At 42.0% G+C, this 22,624-nt stretch overlaps 1 protein-coding gene across 3 annotated transcripts in view; it reads right to left on the bottom strand.

The window, feature by feature from the left end:
* Positions 1-22,624, bottom strand: part of LOC111602362 (NACHT domain- and WD repeat-containing protein 1) — a 29,458-nt gene that overhangs the window by 3,990 nt on the left and 2,844 nt on the right. For 2 of the 3 annotated variants that reach the window (XM_023319375.2, XM_023319374.2), the window contains exons 3-16: positions 20,837-20,997; positions 20,620-20,764; positions 20,325-20,490; positions 15,216-16,125; positions 14,671-15,131; positions 11,489-11,936; positions 11,286-11,412; positions 11,102-11,213; positions 8,674-8,856; positions 4,084-4,179; positions 2,930-4,013; positions 2,620-2,862; positions 2,244-2,560; positions 1,936-2,014 (exon numbers count right to left, since the gene is read on the bottom strand). In XM_023319375.2, the coding sequence (XP_023175143.2) occupies positions 1,936-2,014; positions 2,244-2,560; positions 2,620-2,862; positions 2,930-4,013; positions 4,084-4,179; positions 8,674-8,856; positions 11,102-11,213; positions 11,286-11,412; positions 11,489-11,936; positions 14,671-15,131; positions 15,216-16,125; positions 20,325-20,490; positions 20,620-20,764; positions 20,837-20,997 (4,532 nt within the window). Of the gene's footprint in view, positions 1-960; positions 2,015-2,243; positions 2,561-2,619; positions 2,863-2,929; positions 4,014-4,083; positions 4,180-8,673; positions 8,857-11,101; positions 11,214-11,285; positions 11,413-11,488; positions 11,937-14,670; positions 15,132-15,215; positions 16,126-20,324; positions 20,491-20,619; positions 20,765-20,836; positions 20,998-22,624 lie in introns of those variants that run through there. The other variant, XM_023319373.2, reaches the window with a different exon arrangement.

Raw genomic sequence — 22,624 nt, 5'->3', positions numbered from 1 at the left:
TGGGAATTCTGAAATGCCAATCGATAGTCCTGCCTGTCACGAATTCAAAAAGGTATGTTCTTTCTAGATCCTTAAGGATACGACTGAGTTTTGGCTATGTAAAATGTCCTATATTGGAAAACAAGCTCTAATTCGGCCATATCCAAACGGATTTTCGCAGGACATGGTCCGTTGGGTACAGAAGGACACATTACATAGATTAACATGACAAAATTGTGATGTTATCTAAGGATCAAAGCACATCCTTTTGGGGAATAATAGCTATGGCTCAGCCATATCCTTGAATATCCTGGCAAGTTGTATGTCCTACGATTCGTATTTACCTAGTTACTCATTTGTCAAAAGCACATCAAAATTGTCCTTGTAGTTTTTAAGTTAGTTAAGGATTTATTTGCTCTCATTTGGAATCTTACAATTTCTGGTCTCTTGACACTCTAAAGTTTTGATGTAATCCGCTCTGGTTGTTGCTTACAATTCTAAGACAGCAAGAATATGATTCTAGCTTGTTTTTGAATATGAAATCTGCCTTTTTAGCTGAAATCTAAGAGTTAAGGGCTTAAGGACTTATGTTTGTGAACTTGTAGAAGACGAGAGTATGAAATGGAATTTCAAGGGTTTCCAGGACACAAGCACAAATTCAAGTTTCTTGGAAGCAAGCAATAAATGCTTGTGTTGGCAAATTAATGCATGACAATTGTCAGCCCTTCTTAAGGACACAGAAATGGCTTAGCCTAGGATTTTCAAGCAATAATGGTACTAATGACAAGCTGATGCTTATTCTATATTTGAACTTATTTAAAATATTAATAATAAAAATAATATTAATAATAAATGTAATAATAATCGTAATTAACATTTTGCATTAATATATTAACAATTGGTTGCTTAGTTTTAATTTTTTTTAAATAGTTTTAATACGTTAAACGAAGAAAAAAATTATTACAAAAAATCGTTGCCTACTTTTGTGCGCTTATAAAAATTTAGGTAAATATTTTAAAATTCTTTTGCAAATAAGGAAGCGCAAGAACTGCAGAAGCTCCTTGCTCAATGTACAACAAAAAGGATGCAAATCTTATACAAATACCAAATGAAATGTTTATCCTGCAGGGTGGGCAGATTGTTTAGAGTAAAAGTTGGCTAACAACTACTTAAGCAAAAGTTGTGTGGGTGCAGAGTGTAGAATGGTCAGAGATATAGTAGTAGCAGTTCGTGCAAGTGGTTCTTGGGTGGTGATGGTGGTTCATTGCGTCACACAGTCATTGCAATCGGCAGTGGTCGGTTCGGTGGGGGCGACGCGTGTTTTTCGCTGCGACTTGCTGCGAAAGAGCGGCCAGCGTTTGCTCCAGAAGCCGCAAGAGCTGCTCGAACGACGCAGCTTCTTGGATGACTGGCTGACATTGGCAGGCTCCTCGGCCAGTATGGTGCCGAGTGTGGCCTGTGTGGTCTGTGGATGCAGCACTAGATCGGTGCGCAGTTGCTGCACTTGCCGACAATCATAGTTCTCGACCACAACAATGGGCGTGGCACGCAAACGTTGCGGCACATTGAGACGAAAATGCGGCTGCAGCGATTGGCACTGACGCTGCCGGCGATTGCGCCACAAGTGCGTCTTGAGACTGGGCCAATTGAAGAACTGACGCAGCGTAACGGGACGCTCGGCTTGCAGCAGATCGCGCACCAAATCGGGCGCATCCTGGCTGCCACTCGCTTGCACCGCCTCGCAGCTAGAGCTGTTGACATTGTCAGGTCTGTCGAGGTCGGTACTGTTGGTGGGTTTGTTGTTGTTGTTGCTGGTGTGGGGTGGCGTGCTGACATAAAATTTGGTTCGAGTGCGAGAGACACGCAAACTACTGGTCTTCCATGCATCGTGCAGGGTTCGGATGCCGGGCAAGCGTGCGAGCATATGGATGTGGTCGTAGGAGGCTGACAACATACCTGCGCGCTCATCCTGGTATTCATCATCGTCGGAGGACTCTAAGCGGTCCTCTACCAGCGACGTCTGCCGCGACAGACCCTATATATACGTATACGTAAGTGTGGCACATGTTGCATGTTGCAAGTTGCAAGTTGTGTAAGCGTACAGAGACGAAGCCAAAGAAGTCAAACATAAAAGTAAATCAAAAGATAATGTACAAGGCGTCTACATAAAGCCAGCTCGTGTTGGCTCGTGCCTGTTCGTGACACGCACTACATACAGACAGAATGGCACAGTTAGCTGCCACAATTGGCGGCAGTCAACTTACCGCATTGTGGCGCCGCCGAGGCGGCGAACGTTTGTTCCACAGCGCCTCCAGCTGATCGAAATGCTGCGACTGAGCCAGGGCTGCCTGCTCGGGCCCGAGATTGGCCTGGGAGGCGCCTGTCTTGGTTTCGGCTATCTTTGAGATCTCCTCCATGCTGGCCGAGACGCTAAAGCGTCGCTTCAAACGCTCGTCCACCTGAGCCATCATAACGGACGAGGTCAAATGCCCGTACTTCTTCTGCCAGGTATAGGTGTCCAGGGAGACTTCCTTCTTCAGCAATCGCTTCATCTGACGCTTGGGGCCTTGCGGACGCAAATCTGAGAGGAGAGAGCAGGTTGGGTGGGAATCTCAAGGGCACTCGCCTGTCGCTTCATACCTTCCACATCCTTGCTGGGCCCGGAGTAGGTGGGCAGCTTGACATATTGCGCCGGCGTATTGTGCAAACAGATGACGGGCAAATTGTAGCTATCCACCAGCTGAACGAGCACACGTGACACCTCCAGGCTAATGTCGAAGTGGGTGAAGGGCACGTGCATCTGCAGCGAGGTAAGCGCCAGGCCGCGCTTTGTTTCCCAAACAATTAAGGTCTTGTCATCGCTGCCAGACACAGCCGTGGAGCCTGAAAAGGCAGCAAGCAGCACATGAACAGGCGGGCGTTTTGCTAGGGGGTGTGATTAGCTGCTTACCGTCGGCAGACACCTTGACGCCAATGACAGCGCCCAAATGGCCAGCCAGCGTGTGCACCTCCTCGCCAGTCAGCAGATCCCAGATAATTAAATTCATATCCTTTGAGCCGGAGATGACTTGCGTCTTATTGGTCACAGAGACGGCGACACAGGTGACCGCATCGCTGTGGCCAACGAGCACCTGGCTCAGCTTGCCGCCCATCGACTGCCACACCTTGAGCGACATATCCCGCGATCCAGTTATGATGTAAATGCTGTCGGCGCTGATCTCGAAGCAGGTTATCTCATCCGAATGCGAAACGGAAAACTTTTCGTCCTCCTGCGTGAGGGACCAGATCTTTAGGGTATTGTCGCCGTTGCTAGAGACGGCGAAGCGCATGTTGTTGGTGGCCGCAAGATTCTTATAGGGGCCCTGTATGGTCTGCAGCAGATTGCCCGAATCGGCCATCCACACGAGCATCATAGACTCGCGATCTGTGGAGATTACTCTCAGCGAGTCCATGAGCACGACGAGCTGCATAACCGGTGCTGCGTGTCCTTTGAACGTGTGATTGATCTCGCCCAGAGCTAAGGTCCACACCTGGACCAAGCGATCATCGCCGCCCGTGGCCAAAAATTCGCCATTTGGCGCAAACTTGAGACAGTTCACCACACAGGTGTGGCCCTCCAGAGTGCTCTGATACTCCGGCGTATTGATGCGCATCAGGTGCACACTCCGGCCGGAGGCAATGGCCACCTGCTGTGAGTCGCGCGACAAGTCGAAGCATGTGATGGGTGGAAGTGTGGTTGAGGGCGAGCGCTGCGCCTGCGTGTGGCGCTTGAGGCTGCGCTTGCGGCGCGGATGCCTCGAGTAGGGATTCACGTAGAGCTCCTCGTTGCGGAACGAATAGAACGTTATCTTATTGCCGCCCACTGTGATCAGGAAGTCATCGTTCTCCATCGCATAGACGGCTGTCATGGGACCCGGATTCGGTGGCATCGACCGCACCAACTTGCCCGAGTGCATATCATAGATGAGCGCACGCGTATCCTCGCAGCCCACCACACAGCGCTGGCTGTCCTTGCCAATGCAAATGCTGCGTACCTAGATATAGCATATAGATATATAGAATATATAGCTAGAGAGCATTTGTCCTTTGCAATCTGTTGCTCACCCGCGATTTGTGTCCCTTGAGCGTGTGCAGCTCCTTGCCAGTGGCCAGAGTGCGCACGTATAGCGCATTGTCCTCGCAGAGCGCCAGCAGAAAGACCTGCAGCAAGGCGAGAGTACAATGTATATTAAATGCATTTAATTGACATTTTCAACGCTATTTTAATGCATTCCCTGCCATTTGATGGCGACAAAAGGCCAACTCAGTCAGTCTATCTCGCCCTCACTCATTCTCTCCCTCTCGCTCTCTCTCTCTGTCTCTTTCTCGCTACGCATTTCTGCTTATACTGGTTTGCCGTACCCAATCAAATATTAATAAATTGCATTCCACTGTTGAAACTTTTGTTAAGCTACACTGAGCGAAATTGTTGCTAGAGTTGGCCAAGAAAATAAGCAACGCATTTTATAGGCAACTTTAGAGATTCTTGTAAATGGAAGCAGCTTTTGTGGGCAAATTCCACTAACTGCCAGGAGAGTTTTCTTTGGGAACTTGCTAAAAATCTGTTGACTTGCTTTTCCCATATATATTTCTGATTTAATATTCCTCTGCCAAACTCTCTTTGCAACTGTAGCGTAGATAATTGCAATCTAAGAAGTTTCTGTGGGTAAGAGACAGAGATGCTGAGAGGAAGGGAGAGAGCGACATGGAGAGGAAAAGAGATAGTTTACGATAGTAAGCAATAGAGGTAGAGTGGCAGGTGCGCGCCAGAGACAATTTGAAAAGTTACGAAAGAAGTATGAAAGAGGAATGAGAGATAAAAGTTATATATAGATTTATAGAGTAATTGATCTTAAGTTGTATAAATATATCTCCCAATCTTCTGGCACTCTCTTGCCTGCTCTCTCTCTATCTCTCTGTTTATCTTTCTATCTATCTATCTAGTTACTTGTTTATCTCTTTTACGTTCTTACTTTCCCACTTCAGCATTTTTTTACTCTTCTTCTCGTCCTCTCTCTCGCTCAGACTCTTTTGTTCTGTAACTTTCTGTTTCTCTTTCACTCTCTGTCCCTCACTCTCAATCCCTCAATCTTTTCTTTCTTTATATACTGTTTCTTTTCTCTATAATTGTCCCTTTCCTTACTTTCCTTTATTTCACTCTTTCAATCTCTTTGTGACCTCATTACTCTTGCTCTTACTCTTTTCTCACACGCTTTTTTCCTCGCTAACTTTCCCTTTCTCTATCCATCCGTTTCTGTGTCTTTCTCTCTGTCTCCTCCTTCCTTTCTCTTCGTTTCCTTAAGACTTTCCCACTCACAACTAAATTGAATAACTTTTATTTTTTGGCAACCAAATTCAATTTAAGAATCCAAAAAATAAAAAAAATTTATAAATTTTAAGTTTATTCCTGGCGCAGTGCCAAATCGAATATTATCTTTATCTTATTCTTATTTTTTGCAAACATCGCGTCTTGCCTCTGATTGCTTTTAAATATTAATAAATTTCTCGCAGCGAGTCGGGAAATTGAAAAATGCCAACAACAAGACGAAGACGAAGACGACGACGAAGCAGAAGCAGAAGGAGAAAAAGAAGTCGTCACGCTGAAGCAAATGACAAGGACGCCAGTCGCAAGGGCCATTTGGCTCATTGCAACATTTCAATTTTCAGAGGAAATGCCTGGCCAGACGATGGGAAAAGCGAAATGCGAGCTGGGGCTAGGCGCTGAGACTTTAGCGTGCTGCAAAGCCATCAGGATGTAAGCTAAAGTGTAAGAAAGTTGATTTCCGTTTGCCATTTGCCACACGGCCACGGCTGTCCGCGAGCCAGAAAGAGTGCCCGCCTGGGCATGGCAGGATAAAGGAATTGTCTCTCAAGTGGCTGGCTAGCTGGCAATAATACACACACATGAGTCTCTGATGTGTGTGTGTGTGTGTGTGTGTGTGTGTGGAAAATTACATTTCAATTTGAGGCTCAAAAATTGTGCGCGAACGAGCTGCTTAGACGCGGGTTATCAGCGACGTGCTTATAGCCAATTTGTTCAATTTTCGGCACTTCTGCTTAATGCGATAAGCCCAACAATTTCGGTTATACTTTTGGCTAACGTACAAGAAATGCGAGTTGCTTAATTGACAGCCGGGAGAGGGCGAGGGCGAGGCAGAGGCAGTGGGTCGCCTTGGGCATGCTCTGCTTGGCTACGTTTGGTAATTCAAGTGACAGTCGACGCGGCGCTGTCTCCAATATCAGCTGTAATCAGATGCGAGCTTTAAAGGCCTGCGGCAGCCACCTACACAGCGGGCGTCTGTTAAGCACACAAACACCGCGAAGCACTTGAAACATGCATCAATTGTCGCGCAGCTAAGATACTTCCCCTGGCCCCTAGATACCTCATAGCTACCATTGACAAAATGTCTCTGTTGATATTGTTTGGCGTGCCAAATTGCTGCTAAGTGTGCAATACATATTGATAGAGACAGATACACACACACACACACACACACACAGAGATAGCAGCAGCAGCAGTTGCTAGAGCTTTTTGTCAAGCTGATTGACAACAAAGGATTTGCCTCGTAATGCGGATCTTCTAAGCCAAAATCACTTATTAGAATCAACCCGCCAGGCAGACGACACTGCTGCTGCTGCTGCAGCTATTCCTCTAACTCCTATCCACATCAAGCATGCGCCCTTTTAGTCGCCCGCCCACTCCATCAAGCTGCGACATGCTTCAGCTCTATCCTCCGTTGCTTTAAGTACATTTGTATATTCAAGCATTTTTATTTTCTAGCTGTATCTATCAAATGCAGCTTTAAACTGTGCAAAGATACACGCACACACACACACACGTGCACACACATGTGTAGAATTGAGCCGTTGTCATGAAATTCTTGGCTAAGACAGAGATTTTTGCCATTTTTGTGTTATTTGTACAACGCACACACGCAGCTGGCTTGCTTATGATGTGCACAAGTCCTTTGTGGCCTTAAAGAGCTGACAGATGGAGTGCATAAGACATTATTGCAGAATTTAATAATCCGCACAAACTGATGCGAGCATAAAGCTTTTAATTGTTCAGCTTAAGGCGATTCAGTTTAAAATATGTGAGTCTTGGCTAAAAGAGCTGAAGCAGCCTCAATTTTTATGCAAGGCTTTGACTCATTTTTAGATGAATCATATTATATTTCAGTAGCTAAATTTATTTATTTATTGTCTTTGAAACAGATGTAAGGAAGATTTTGATGTTAAGAAATGGAAGCTGAAAAATTGCAGCAGCTGAAATCAAATTTAAAATGAATATAAGAGGAATAATCTCAATCAATCTGTAAATTTCTTTATTTTAAAATATACCTGATTTATTTTGAGATATATTAAAATAGAGAAAAGATAGATTTAAAGAAGCTGGCTGATTTTCTTTAGCCAAATCATATATGTAAGTGTGCCTAAGCAAACTTAAGATAGTAAATTTCTTGTCGAATAAGAGCTAAGCCCACATTTTCTTATATATCTCAAACGATATCAGCTGAGAGAGGCAGAAGCAATTTTTACTTTAATCTAGTCTATTTTTTGCATAAATTATTTTCAAAAATGTTTCTTTTAATATAACTCAAAATAAATAAATAAGAGGCTTCCAATTGGCATCTATAATTTATGCTTGGTTAAGATGCCAATTGGAAGCCTCTGATTTATTAATTTTGAGTTGTATTAAAAGAAACATTTTTGAAAATATATGATGCAAAAAAAAAAAAAAAACTATATATATATATATATATATATATATGTTTCATTTAAACGTATCTGGTTATAGGCTTGCCTAGATCAACATAAATACATCTATATTTTTTATAAAAAATTTTAAACAAATTCTTTGAAATAAAATATTTTTTTTTTTACATATTTACAAGATATTTTTATAGTTTACAAAATTGCATGACTCGTAGCTTAAGTATATTTAAAATTGTTTTCAAATGTCACAATGACTAAAAGGCATACACAAGAACTCTGCATAGATACGTCCTGTTGTCTTTAAAATCCTTCAAAAATTCTACTTAAATAGTGTATTGAATAGAATAAGATTCATGTACAAGACCTCCCTCACCATCTTATTTTTTTTCTTATTATATATCAGGTTGTATCTTAAAATGATAAATAGTCTTGTTTTATATATTGCTTTGCCCAAAGAACTCGAACTCGAACATGAATTAATTTATGTATCTTAGCCAAATGCATATGCTCATATGCAAATGTATCTTATGCTACTCCAGTTCTAATTTCTGATTTCAGTTTCTAACAAATATTTAAATATTTATATATTTAAATTGATCTCTAAAAAGGCTAAGATAAAAAGACAAAATTCCTATTTACTCCCTAGTCTCTAGGCTAAAGAATCTTCTGCATAAAATCTCAATTCGAATGTATCTCAAAGGGATAATCCGTATTATCCGCTTAAGACACAATTGCCATGTCAACTATTTTATTGTTTATTTGTTTTCATGTCTGACTCAACTTTCGCTCAACGGTCTGTAGCCTAGAAACTTGTCGACATATATCACATGGATTTATGAGTGCGCTGCATGGCATAGACATCATAAGTGAGACTCATTTGTCAAGCAGCCATGGCCAAGTTTGGCTAAAAAGAATTCTCTAAATTATGGTCATACTTACCGAATTCCAGGAGATATCGATGCGCAGCACAGAGCTTGTCATTTGCATGGTGTTCAACAAGGTGTAGTTCTCCAGATCCCAGACACAAATGTTCTTGTCGTGGCTGCCCGAGATGAGCACATCGCAAGCGCCGGCGACCAAAATGCCTGTAACTGGGCCACGATGGAAGGTAATGCGATGTACCTGTAAATCAGTTTAGAGTGGAAAACAACTAAAAGATGAGCTCACTGAATGCAATCGCGTTTTTATGGTTCGATAGCAGTTGATTTAACCAAATGGCGCGAGGTCAGGTGAGAGCAGCAGGGAAAATATATATGTGCGAAGGCTTGCGTGACACATGTGAAGCTGTCACAGCTATGTCTATGTGTGTGAGTGTGTGTGTGTGTGTGTATTTCTCTGGCTGAGTGTGTGGCACACTTTGTATGCATTAAGTTAATTACCGTTTGGCATGCGATGTTGACAATGTGCGCGGGCAAACGCTGCCAGCCCCAGCCACACATCTTCTCTCCCTGCCATACCTTATACTAGGTGTGTATGTGCGAGCCGAAAGTCACACAAAAATGCCAAAACTTTGATAAATTACCAAAAAAGAAGTATAAAAAAAAACAACAACAACTTTTAAATGCCAAAAGCAGCGACAGCAACATGAAAGCAGTGCCAGCAGCCAGCAGCCAGCATGACTCTGCGTACATGGCGTATACTTAATATTGTAATTAATTTAATAAGCGCCTGTAATTTTGAGTGTGCTTCGCATGTGTAGACGCGCGAGTTCTCTGCTCTGCTATGCTGTCTGCCTCGTCATGCCATATGTTAAGTGTAAAATCTGCACTTGACTAGCTTTCAAATTCTGTGGCAGTCAGCGAAATTGGCTTTTTAAAATATGCTAGCCGACATTTTTTTCTCACGCCCAGCAAGTGGCAATAAATCTAATTTATATATGTGTGCCTGTGTGTGTGCGTGTGCGTGTGAGTGTGTCAACAGCGGCTGCTGCTCAACACCCATAGAAACCAACCGGTTGCGGCCCAAGGACAGACCCAGCCACACCTTATATGCAAACATTGCATTGTAGTTAATCACAGTTTAATGTGCCAGCTTCTGTGTGCGTGTGTGTATGTGCGTGTCTGTGTGTGGATATGTGCGAAATTTCAACATAATATGATTTATGGTTACATGCGCATAGGCAGGCGGTTTTGGCCACAATGTGTGCCGCTTCATTTGTCAGGCATGCCACAAACAAACACAAATTCATGTTTAACTAGCAGCGTGGCTTTTGCAACGAGCTAATCGACTAGCAGTTACGCTGTTAACTAACAGTAGGCATGTTAAAGTAATGCATATATATATAACAGCAGCTGTAATGCTATTTAACATGCTCTATAATTTAACATAACAGCTGCTTAACAGAATGATTAACTAAGAGAGTGCTATATGTAAATGATGTGCACTAGTTTAATAGCTGATATATGAAAAGAAAATGCTTAAGCACTTTAAGATGCTAACATCTACCAAACATACTCAAACATATGTTAGCAAAGGGCTGTCGAAAGTTGGTATACTTAATATCTATGTTAAAATCTGGCATTGCTATGAAAGTAAAAATAAATAAAATATTTATGATATTCAATATATAATTAATATTTAACATTTAATATTTAAGATATTTAAATTGCTTTTAGGCTGTTTAATATAAAGAAGCTATGCAAGAAAAAAACTTGTCATGTCTAGTAAATGTGTTAATTTAGTGAATATAAATAAAAAACTTTTTATATAAATTAATTTTATATTTATATTATATTATTTCATCAGATAAAAAGTAGTGCTAAAACGAAAAATGAATGTAAGGCAATAAAGTATAAAAGAAATGCTAAAAGGCATAACGAAAAACAGCTCAAATATCTAACAGCTGCTTAACATAATGTAAATAGGTCAGCCATAAACTCTGTTAATGTTTTGTAAGCCACAAGTTTAGCTTAAAAGCTAAACTAAACTAATTTTAAGCTAAACAAAAATCTTAAGCATATGCAAACATAAATCAACCTTTTGTGTCTGCAACTATGATATAGGGTACAGCAGCCGAGAGCACACTAGCCACACTCATGCAAACACACGCACAGGCACACCCACACACAGATAGAGATACATGTGTGTATGTGGAGAGTGATTACGACCTCGTTTGGCAGAGGCAAAGGCAAGGAATTATGCAAATTAATGCGGTTTGTTTGCTGTGGATCGCGTCGCGGTCGCGCAATTAGGCGACAGCAAAATGCATTTAAAAATGTAACATTTTCTCGTTAACATTTAAGCTTTTTGCAAACGAATGCATATTTAAGTTTAATGCTAAACGGTATTCAATTAAAGCACATTGCCCATTAGCCTAGCCACTCTATTCACATATTTATTTATATATATATACTTGAATGGAGCTTACCAATTTGCCGCTGGCCAGGTCTGTGATGGCAATTGTTGCATCGTCGCTGCTGCTAATGATCAGCGTGTTATTGACGCCAGCTGCGACGCCCGTTATGGCAGCCGTGTGGGCCCTGAGTGAAGAAGAATGAAAGCGGATTATGTGCCTGCTGCTGAGATTGAGCAAGGTCATCCTTTGCACTCACTTAATGTGCGCTCGTCTTTCGCGCAGCGACACGTGCCACACCAAAACGCTCGTGTCCTCGGAGCCGGTCAACAGCAGCTGGGATTGTTGGGGCGCCACCAGCAGGCACGTGACTGCCGCAGTGTGTCCTGTGTGCACAGTGAAAATTGTGATGACGATGATTAGATCGCCGCCTAATGGCCATCCCATTAATGGCACACTTACCCTTATAGGTGTGCTCCAGCGAGTTGCTCATGATGTGCCATTGCTGTACATCGCCCGAGTTGGTGGCCAGTATCAAGTGCTGGCGGGATGGCGCTAGGCAAACGGCGCGTATGACGCCCGTGCCGGTCACCGTCATGGTGCGTATCTGCGAGGGCAACGGCGCCGGCAGCCAGCCCGTGAGCGGCACCAAGAGCGGCACAGCATAGCCATCGCACCAGGCGGTCGCCGAGCGGACCGTCATGCTCAGCAGCGAATTGTCGTCGTCGTCGTGCTCGCCGATGGGCCGCAGCCAGGAGACCAGCTGTGAGCCCAACTGCATGGGATCGCGCGTCAGCACATCGCTCGACTTGCGTATGGTATAATAAATGAGCTCGATGTCACGATCCAGAACGTAGCAGCGCACGTGCTCGATTAGGCAGCGCAAATAGCTAATCGATACCGTTTGCACCTGTAAGTGGGCAATGCAGAATGTGACACGAATTAGCATGTTACGTATACGCCCTGTGGTCTGCTTGCTTATGTATATATATTAAGCTCATGCCTTTTGCTCGCTTGCAACTCTGTATTAATAATGGGCAGAGGCAGCATTACGTATACGCCCTGTGCTTGCGCGCTTTTGTTATTTAGCATATTAAAACAGCTGCAGGAATATTGCGCATACGCCTGGTAATTCTGCGCAAAATGTATAATATTTGGCAGCCGCATGAATATTAAGTATACGCATTGTGCTCCCTTCCAATCAAGAGCATCAGATGAAAAGGAAGCTAAATTGTGTTAAGCTTAAATATTAAGTATACGCCTTCTATTTGCTTGCGCTGCAGTCGCAGTGAGAGCAATCTGATTTATACGCCTTGTAGTTGATTGTTCAATTTGGTGTATTAAATTTGCTCATTAAGTATACGCTGTGTTAGTTGTTGAGGTATTTAAAATGAATATGTTGCAGTTCTGTGTTAGACTGAAGCGAGCTGCTAATTATATGTGAAATCTGTCAAATGTATGGAAATTTCATATTTTGCATCTGCATTAAGTATAATTGATGTCAACTGCAAGCATACTTTATGTCTTCCCTTTGAGTTTCTGTCTGGCAATTGTTGATCCGAGCATTTGACAGCGATTTAAAAGCCATATGAAAAGTTTTCTCGCAGTTGCTGCAGAAGTTGCAAAATATGGCAACATTTTTAGCTGCTGACCTTCGACTGCACCAAAATGTTAATTAAATCAAGCTGCAGCTGCAGCACTTTTATGCATTCGCTTAATTGAAAAGCAGGTCAACTTTCTAAGCAACTTGAACTTGTTGTTGAAAGCTGGCGAAATTGTGGCACGTGTCGGACTTGCAGCAGCTGCTGCAGTGGCATAAGAATCATTTTTCATCTCGCACTAAGCTTAGCATATTTCCAATTCCATCTATCTTTTCAAGCACTCCTTTTTGGCCAAGTTTACTTTGCTGCACAGTTTGCATATTCGCATGAATTGCATTTATTTTTGATTTCGACCAACAGTTTATGGCCAAATGCATATTTTATCTGTCAAGCAGCGATAACTCTGCACTTTTTGCTTGGCTTAATTCGATTTTTCAGCATAAAAGCTGCTTAAATAATCATGCCTGGCCCCAGTTCGCTCCAGCCTTCGTCAGCCCCAAAAACTCTGCAGTGCGATTCGGCGTAATTTCCGCACGAACAACTTTCATAATGAATGACGACATTTTAAACAATTAAACACCAAATGACGTTGGCAGCTGTCCCAAATCGCCGGACCTGTCAGCCCATTGTTTAAGCCATAATGCAACATTCAGTGCTGCAATTTGCAAATCCTCAGCCACTGGACAGCCGCGCTAATTGTGCCTGAGCTCTTCCTCTCTTTATTTCTTTTTAGGCAACAAATTTGCAAAACTTTGCTGAATGTGAGCAGATGCAACTGAGAGTTTTATAAGCTGTGCGCTGCTGCGACAGAGTGGCTTTATCAAAGATCTTTAAGACTGTTCACATTTAAGACAGACTTCAGCAGCAGCTGAAGTTTCTTTTCAGCTCTCAGTTTTTAATGAAGCGCAAAACTTACTCAGCTTCATTTCAGAAATAAGCAAATTCTATGCAAAGTCTATTCTTGAATAGCTTTGACATTTAGAAATTGAAGGCAAGTTTAGATCTGCAATGCACTGATTAGTCTCTCTACTTAACTAATGAAGCTACTCTATCACTTATGTGCGAATGCTGTCTTTATGCACTCAAAAATCTGATATAAAATGCATTAAAACTTTTGCAGAAAATTAATTAGAATTTTTGTGCTTGAAGCTGAAAAGTTTTTGATAACACAAAATTGATAAAAATTTATTTGCAGTAATTTAATTTGGATTTAAGCTGCCTTTTGTCATATAAATATTCATAACTTGTGTATAATATGATATATAGATATGAATAACAATGAATTGTGCAAGAGTTTAGAGGAACTCTGCATGTGCTTTATAGCTTTGTTTAAGCACATTCAGTTTTGCTTTGAAAACATCTTTTCAATGACTCGCTTTAGCATGTTAAATCAGAGAATGCGACAAGCTTAGAGAAAGCAGTTTTATAAGAAGGCAACAGATTTAAATAGCTTGTCTTGCTTAATATTGAATTTTACTTTAAGAACAAGCTGAAATTTACTTTGGACTTCTTAACTTGGATGAGGTTATTCACAAAGCATAATCTAATATAGAGTCTAAATGGCCAAGCGTATCAATAGTAAAGTTAAGCAAAGTCAAGTAAATTTCTACTTTTAAATGTTTTATGTATTGCATAGATAAAGCAGACAGGCAAAAAGTTTCCATCTTCTTAAATAGCAAAAATGTCTCAGCTATTGATGCTTTAACAGTTTTCCAACTGGGAAATCTTATCAAAATTTATGAAGCATAAATAAAAGATATGAGCCTTAAGTTGGCCTCTAAAACTTTCAGCTAAAATAGTTGAGGGTGGAATTGTGCCGATTTGATGTCCTGTTTAAAAGTTTATTAGACAAGTTGATTGCACATCTTTTGGTTGTTGTTGTTGCTGCTGGCGTGACAATGGTGTAAATCGAGTTGATCGCAAAGCCATTTTGCTGCTCTCGTCGCTAAACTAATTTCCGCAGCGCGCAACTAATTGCGAAGGCTCGTTAAGATTGTAGCTAATGGGGAGTTGGGCATGGCTTGTGCTTGCTGTGTCACTTACCGCCGCGAGCAGGAAATCAAAATTGCAGACTGCGATTTGCTTGAAGCGAGTCGTGTCATCGGACCGCATCAGATGGTGCCAGCTCTCCTCGACGTGCCGCATGCTGTAGGAGACATCGGCAGCAATGGGATTGTAAAAGGTGGATGTGTCGTCGTTGTGATGCGTTGACGATGATTTACGGCCAGCCGAAACGTTATCCTTCTCACGTTCCTTATCCTTGTGCTGCGGCTCGCGCTCCTTCATGCTGATGACAGACTTTGTATCGCTTCTGGTCGAGTCGTTCTCCAACGTGCTCTCGTCCTCGTCCTGCGGAAAGAACAAATTGGCCAGCTCCATGTGCAGGCTGCGCGTACGCTCCACATCCATGTAGCGTCGCTTGGCGAGGGTGGCACAATAGTTGTGACGCCACTGTATAAGCACCTTGCCGGACATGATTTTATCGTGCAGCAGCAGTCGCTGGTCTGCGAATGGGAAGGGGAAGTAGCTCATATATAGAGATACATAGAGACAAATATAGAGTTCGGGATGCCAGACACTTCACTTACCCATTTGCTTGTGTATCTTCTTGAAGCTGGCGAAGCTGAAGTGTCCGTTGTGCGTGTCGATTAGCGACTCGGGATCATCGGTGGGCATAAGCAGCTCGAGCAGCTCCGTCTCGGTTAGGCCATACTCGGAGCAGGTTATGTAGGCAGCCAAGCTGGCCACCGCCTGCCTGCCATACTGTTGCTCCAGCTCGTCGAACTGCTGCTCCACATAGGTCACAAAGTCCACGTCGACGGCGCATTCGGCTGGCCTTTGCAGTTGCGTGGCATTGGCCTCTTGGGACAGCACGAATTGATATTCCACTGACTTGAAGCGGTCGCGCTGCATGGGCGTAAACTTGAGCTGTTCGACGGGCGTGGTCGAGCTGCAGATGATCTGCACGTTCCAGGGCAACGATGTGGGCAGCCAGGAGAGCGCGGCCACAATGTCACAGTCCAACGGATTCAGCAGATGCAGATCATCAATGAACAGGAAGAGCACATCATTGTTCATATCCTCGATGCGACGCAACAGATTCTGAAACCAGTTGCTGATGTAGAGCGGATCGAAGGAGGCGTCCTTGGGCAAATAGCCCTCGGGTATGTTGAAGATAATCGAAATCTGCTGGCAGATGACGCGCAACAATTCCAAATTGTATGCCGAACGGGGCGTGGCCTTCGCGAAGCGTATGACACGATGCACGCGCGTCGAGCTGAACCAGCCGCCCACCTGGCCATAGAGGGCGCTAATCAGCGCACTCTTGCCGCTGCCATGGGCACCGCATATAAAGTAGGGAGCATGTCGGCTGCCATTCCTGAAATTCGCCATCAAATTCTGTCGCAACTGGGCCGGCACACGCGTCTCTAAGAGCACCACACGCTCGGTGTGCTCGCGCAATATTCGCAAATGTGTGGCATGTTCGTGAAAGATTTCCTATGCAGAGAGAGAGAGAGAGTGGGGCAGAGATAGTAAGTGTGTGTGTGGTTGGCAGCCATTACTAAATGGGATTCAAATAGTCAACAATCAGCAGCAAAAATTGGACACTTGACATGTCCAGCGCTGACCGACGCGCCCCAGCCTCAGCCCCAGCCCAGTGGAAGCTTGTCAGCAGCACTAAAAGTTCGCCTCTCGCTTCCTGACCGGGGCATATATTATGCCAAAGTATCATCCGCTGCTGCCTGTCTGTCTTACAATGCCCCCGCTCCCATGTAACTTTGTTTACCTGCGCTGCTGTCAGAGTGCCACCTGCTGAACCTGCTGAGCTTCTGTCACTGACATCCTCATCCTTTGCCCCATCCTTGTGGTTCTACTTGTTCTCGTTCGCTGGCAGTGGCATATTTACCACTAACAAGTAGACACCACCCTCACCCACACCCACACACACACACACACACATGCACACTCACTTCATGCTCTCAAGCCCACTTCAGTTTCATCTTTAGCTCTGTCTAAGCCATCCAGACGCAGCTCATGCATACACTGCACAACTAAAACATGAGTTAAGCCCTCAAAGGCGACTGACTTGAGTGGACAGCAGTTCTTGAAGTTTCTTTTTACTTTAGCCTTATGCTAAGCTAATTGTGATTATAATAAACTTCAGTTTTGTTCTCAATTTCAAACAAAGGCCTTACAATATGTCAATGTATTTCAGAAACAGAGAGCTACAGAGAGAGAAAGAGAGAGTGAATTGGAGCTATACGAATTCCCTAAAAAATATTGTCTTAAATTCAGTTCCACATTTATTTAATGATAATACAAATTTCTTTTAGTGTATAAACAATCGTATATGGCTCAAGTACACTGCAAATTTATTTTTAATCCTTGACCAACGACAAGTTGTTGCAATATTTCTTTATATATATATTATTTATATAAAATATATTATTATATATATTATTTATATAAAAATAGCATAATATTTCTTTCAGTGTATTTTTAGTAACGTTTAAACTAATTGAATTCCCAGCTCTTTTCACTGTTATTTTTCTCAAAGTGTAACTCCATTATTTGTGATATACAATTCAACACCACATTTCTCTCAGTGTATAGCTAGTTAATTTGCATAAACTACAGCAAGCATTATTCTTGATTCTCCTCTTGCATTAATTCATATTTTTTCTTAGTCTAAGCACAGTAACACAGTATTTCTCTCAGTGTAAAGCCAGTCACGTATGGCTGACATAAACTTGAACTAATTAAGCTCTTCATTCTTATTCATCGAGTTGTGGCAGCACTTGTTTATATTTTTTTTAAACTAACACAATATTTCGCTCAGTGTATAGCTACTCACGTTTCATTTAAATAAACTTAAGAGTTTTTTTCATTTCCCTTCATTTAGTTTTACTAAGATAGATTTACTAAGATGCTAGATATCCTCTTGATATTCAATTTACTCCACATTTCTTTCAGTGTATAACCATAATCATGTTGAGCTTATGTAAATATCGAGTACAGCTTTATCTAGTGCTCGCTTTAGCAGTTGACTTTATGCTCGATAAAGGCTTCTAGTCCAACAACTAATTGGGCGAGTATTTCTCTCTGTGTACAGCCAGTCACGTTTCGTTTAAGTGAACTTGAACTAATTGAATTACCAATCCTCTTTCATCATGTTTTAGCTGAGTGTAAGCTGCTTTTACATAGCTTTTCAATGCTTCAGAAATTTTAAGTTAACTTTTTCTAATTTTTGTACATTTTAATTCGGAAACCAAATCCCAACACATTTCATTTAAAGCTCAACTTGATTACACTTTGTGTTTCGCTCAGTGTAGACATACGCTCAAGTGTATTTCTGGTTTCAATAAGCAGCTTTCGCTTTGCAAATCTGATTGGAACGCTGCACTGACTGTGGCTTAGCCACTAAATCAACATTTCCACAGAGACACGGAGTAGCAGTGGTCAAGTGGGGGCCAGGATTGTGTTGGAGTGTGTGTACGAGTGTGTACGTGTGTGTGGCAACTGCAGATATGCTGGAAGTGGTCGCTTAATTAGCTCGACATTTGCATACAATTTCATAATGCATAGAAATATTGCGCATACGCCATGTTGTGTCAACAGCTGTGAGGCGTTTCTTCTTCGTCGTGTTCATCTTATTCATGTTATCTTTGTGAGCGTGCACACTTTGCATATTTCTTGGTTACTTGACGGCTTCGAAATGCCACAACATTTTGTCAAAGTGCTAAAGCTGCCTTGAGGTAATGGGACACTGAGTTGTGGGCAGGCGCTTTGGCTTGACTTTAAGATAGTGGCAAAGGCAAGGCTTTTAAATTTCAAGGACTTCGCAGCGAACTGTTTGCAAGTGAATGCGCTGCCGTTAAGTGCAAACAAGTGCAGTTCGCGTGGGCTGCATTTGTGCACAAGTGTAAGTGTGTTAATATGTCATGCAGCAGCCGGCCCTCGAATTGGGGCCAGCCCGTGGACGTAGTGGAGTGGGGCAGGGAGGGAGAGGGGCAGACTGTGCGTCCGCTAATGGGGCAGCCAAAGCTCGCATTACGCGGCGTCCTTCGGCCAAGTTGAAATGTTAAATGCTTTTAACAAAAGCCAACGCGCCAGTTCGTGGCCAGCAATGCGGCAAGTCCGGAAGACACAGTCATCCAACGAGCCAGCCGAAACGTACCCAATCCAACCTCCAGCCCAAAGTAAATTGTGGGCAGCATCTTGGCAACTTGTTTCGTGTTTCCCTTGGATTCTGTGTGTGTGTGTGTGTGTGTTTTGAGGGCCAAAAATGCTTATAGCTGGCGGCTGTGAAAGCCGAGCAAAAATCCAGCCTTGTTTATGCCAGAAAATGAAGATGCCTTGTTATTGGTTTTGCTTTTTGGATTTTCTTCCATTATTATTTCTTTCGTTCTGTTTTCGTTTTCTTTTGTTGTTGTTGTCCGCCCATCAGCCATTTGGCAATTCAATTTCACAGGTGTTTCAGCAAATATTGAACGAACGAAATTGATAAGCCAGAGAAAATGCTATGTAAGCCACACTAATAGAAAGTCGACAATAAATCAGCAGTGGTTATATTTAATAATGGATTGACTTCGCCTATTCGACTGTAGTTCCTGCCGACTTTTGTGCAATAAATAATAGATGAGCTTATAAATATATAATAATATCAATATCCCGTCTCTAAAATGCCATTAGATAACTGACAGCGTATATTAAATGGCAGAAATTATAGTTAAGGCAGCCGAGCTGCTGACATTTATTAATATATCTATATATATTTATAGAACTATATAGAGCAACTAGCAGTGACAAGGGCGTAGGCGATGGCAGAGTCGAATGATGATAGCAGTGATAGACTCTTGACATTTCCATACAAGCACAGCTTGCTTACTTTTCGGCTGTCTATAACTTTAATTAATGCTCGAAGCAGAAGGTAAACGATAAGAGAGCTCATTAGCAGAGCGATTGTTAGCTGCAGTGCTGAGTGCACTGCTTGCAAGCAGTTGAAGTCACTACGAGTGTGTGTGTGTGTGTTGTACATGTATTCGTGTATGCTTCTCCTTAGGATAAAGCAAACGACCTCTCTTAATCACGAATAAACTTAACTTTGGTTGCTCCTAAGCAATATCCACTGTACTTCTCCTCTATGATATACAGCTGTGCCATACAAGCTTCATGCATAATTAACTTGCCTAACACAAACTCTCGAATATATTTAATTAACCTGCCCAAAGCGTTGCTCCAGGCGCATAAACAATAAGCGTAAGCAACAAAATATGAAATACCTGCCCCAACTGCCATAAATGAGAGCAGAAAAAATAACAAGGAATATGCTGTCAAATTTCAGATGGCAATTGTAAAGGAAGTCATAATTTAGAGCTTGTAATGTTGGGAATTAATTTATGACTGTTTCTTATTTGCGGAATGTTTTGCTTTAAGCGTTAAACAATTGGAATGTGGCTCGCCCTTTCTCCTTCTCTGTCTCTCCCTCGCTCTCTACAATTACTGATTAAGGTATGCAAAAACAAATGTTTTGCTGTCTGTTCGAGTAAAAATAAATTAAATTTAATGTTCGCACTGGCGCCGACAAAAACCACTTTGTAGCTGTCTGCAATGTTAATTGCGGCAAAGCGCCCACCTACGCTGCTCACCTGTACAACCCTCACCCCCCTTCCCACCCCTTGCGTTGTTTAGCTCACCTGCACAGTCTTTTTCCTCCCCTTGATTACATCGGGATCATTTGTAATGTGCGCCTCGATTAGCAGACGCAACTTGTCGGTGACTTTGTTCTTGAATTTACTTAAATATGCCTCGTGGTCCTCGTTGTCCGGATCGATGGCCTCGCTGCTGGCGTTGCCCGGCACACTACAACAATGGCATTAGCAATAACAATCACAGCAATAATGATAATGATAATGACAATGATAATAATAGCCATAACAATTATGTGTCACCAATTATATTAATGAGCCCCTTGATGCCTTGGCTACTCACACTAGCGTCGTATGATTATCCGTTGATAGATTCATGGTTAGCTCGTCTTTGATTTTGCGCAATCGTTCGCCAGCCTCCACGTCCTTTCCGCTGCTCTGTGCCGCCCGCTCACGGAACACGGCCAATATCTTTTCGCTCGAATGTGCTGTGTGTGCAGACGTTTGATTATTTATAAATACGTGTCGTTAACTGTTTCCGTTTTGCCAGCTTCACTTACCCATTGCCTGCTGCACTTCCTGTTCGATTTGAGTGCGTCGCAGCAGTTGCACACGTCGCAGCACATCTGCCTTTGTTGTTGACGCCAGATGCTGTAAAGATCTGTCCAGCACTTGATGCAGCTGTCGTGATTCTGCCAGCCACTCATCTGCGGTCAACGAGCTGTAAATTATATAGACAGACAGACATATATATAAACATTCATATATTCTCAGAAAATAAAGTTTAAATGCTGTGAAACCCATGGCCAGCATTTATTACATAGGCTAAAAGGGGTATATTGGCTTTGTGTGTGTGTATCTTAAATAAAGACAATTTTAACTTCACTAAGTATGCTTGAAGTGAGAGTGAGTCGAGCTAAGCCTCTGCCTCTTCATCTCTGCTGTTCTCATTCGCTAGTCTTCAAAACTAATATGCTCATTTCTCTACCTGAACGCGCATAACAACGAGTGAACTTTGCAGCTATAAAAGGCGTCGCTGCTGCTCTGATTGATCAGTCGCCTTTCAGCTCTTGGTCGCTTGTAGTGCAGTGGAAATTTGATAAATATTTAAGCTTCAGTTTAAATAATTTACATTTAAGTTTAGAGCTTAACTCATAAATATTTAACTAAATTTATTAAAATATTTATTTTTAAGTACTTCATTTGTTTTAACTAAAATTTTAACTAAAATAATGATAAAAATATAATGATGATTCAGATATTTATAACTGATTGATAATGATGTTTAACAGAATGATTATGATTATATGATATTAGTACTTATATATATTTTAAATAACTCCACTTGTGCAGTGTAACTCTTAGTCGGCGCTGTCAACAGGAGCTAAAATTTTGACAACGAAACTTGCCTTGCCTCAAGTTTTTAACTAGTTTGAAGGGTCATTCAAGAGTCGTTGCTTTGTCATCAACAGCTGTGCCTTGATTTCCACATTTCTCCTTGAAAGGTTTCATTTTCTGCTTCACTCAAAAGTTTTTCACTCCCTTTTGGTGACTGGCCCTAATTTATGCAGAAATTCTAAATTATATATTCAGCTAATCCCTTTTTGGAATTGATTGAATTGTCAATTTCTATCCGCTTCTATCAAAGCACAAAATATTGCGTGCAATCTCAATCTTAAGTGTTTCCATTTAATTTCATTTGATAAAGTGTTTCTAACTCAATCAAAAGCCAATCATGAACTCTGAGCTAATAAATGTCAAGCGTGTTAATAGTAAATTGAGTTTCTTTCTTTTAAAAACATTTCAAGCTCGCAGACGTTTACACTCACCAAAGACATATTAAATATATTTGTATCGAAGACGTTTTGTCACGCTTTGCTGTGAGTAGCAATAAATGGAAAAGAACTAAGAATTTCATTAAGCACAATCGTCGCCATCAGCATGTGAGCGACACGAGAGCAAATGAAAAGCCTTGAGCAGGATAAAGGATTTGCGATTTAAACGTGCCCCTGTCAAAGTGAATGCCTCGCACTGTGCTAAACATTTAGTTGCATATCCGCCGGCTAAGTGGAAACTTAAGCACGTTGACTGAGAAGCAAAAACAAACGATGGTTTTAAATAGGAAATGGGAAGCACTCAAAGGGAGAGAGGGAGAGAGAGTGAGTAGCAAATGTGTTCTATAGTTAGCAGGAACTGTTAGCTAACAGAGTGTTCAATGTTATTCTTTTGCAGGCAGCTAGAGACAGCAAGCTCTGTTAGTCAACAGAATTACAACTAGCAGTCATACACAGAGTGAATCTATGTTATTTGTATATTAACTATATATACAAATTTATAAATTTATAAAA

The sequence above is a fragment of the Drosophila hydei genome, unplaced genomic scaffold (genome assembly GCF_003285905.1).
Source record: "Drosophila hydei strain 15085-1641.00,03,60 unplaced genomic scaffold, DhydRS2 tig00008122-arrow-pilon, whole genome shotgun sequence".
NCBI classification, from domain to species: Eukaryota; Metazoa; Arthropoda; class Insecta; order Diptera; family Drosophilidae; genus Drosophila; species Drosophila hydei.
This window is presented reverse-complemented; position numbering and strand designations above follow the sequence as displayed.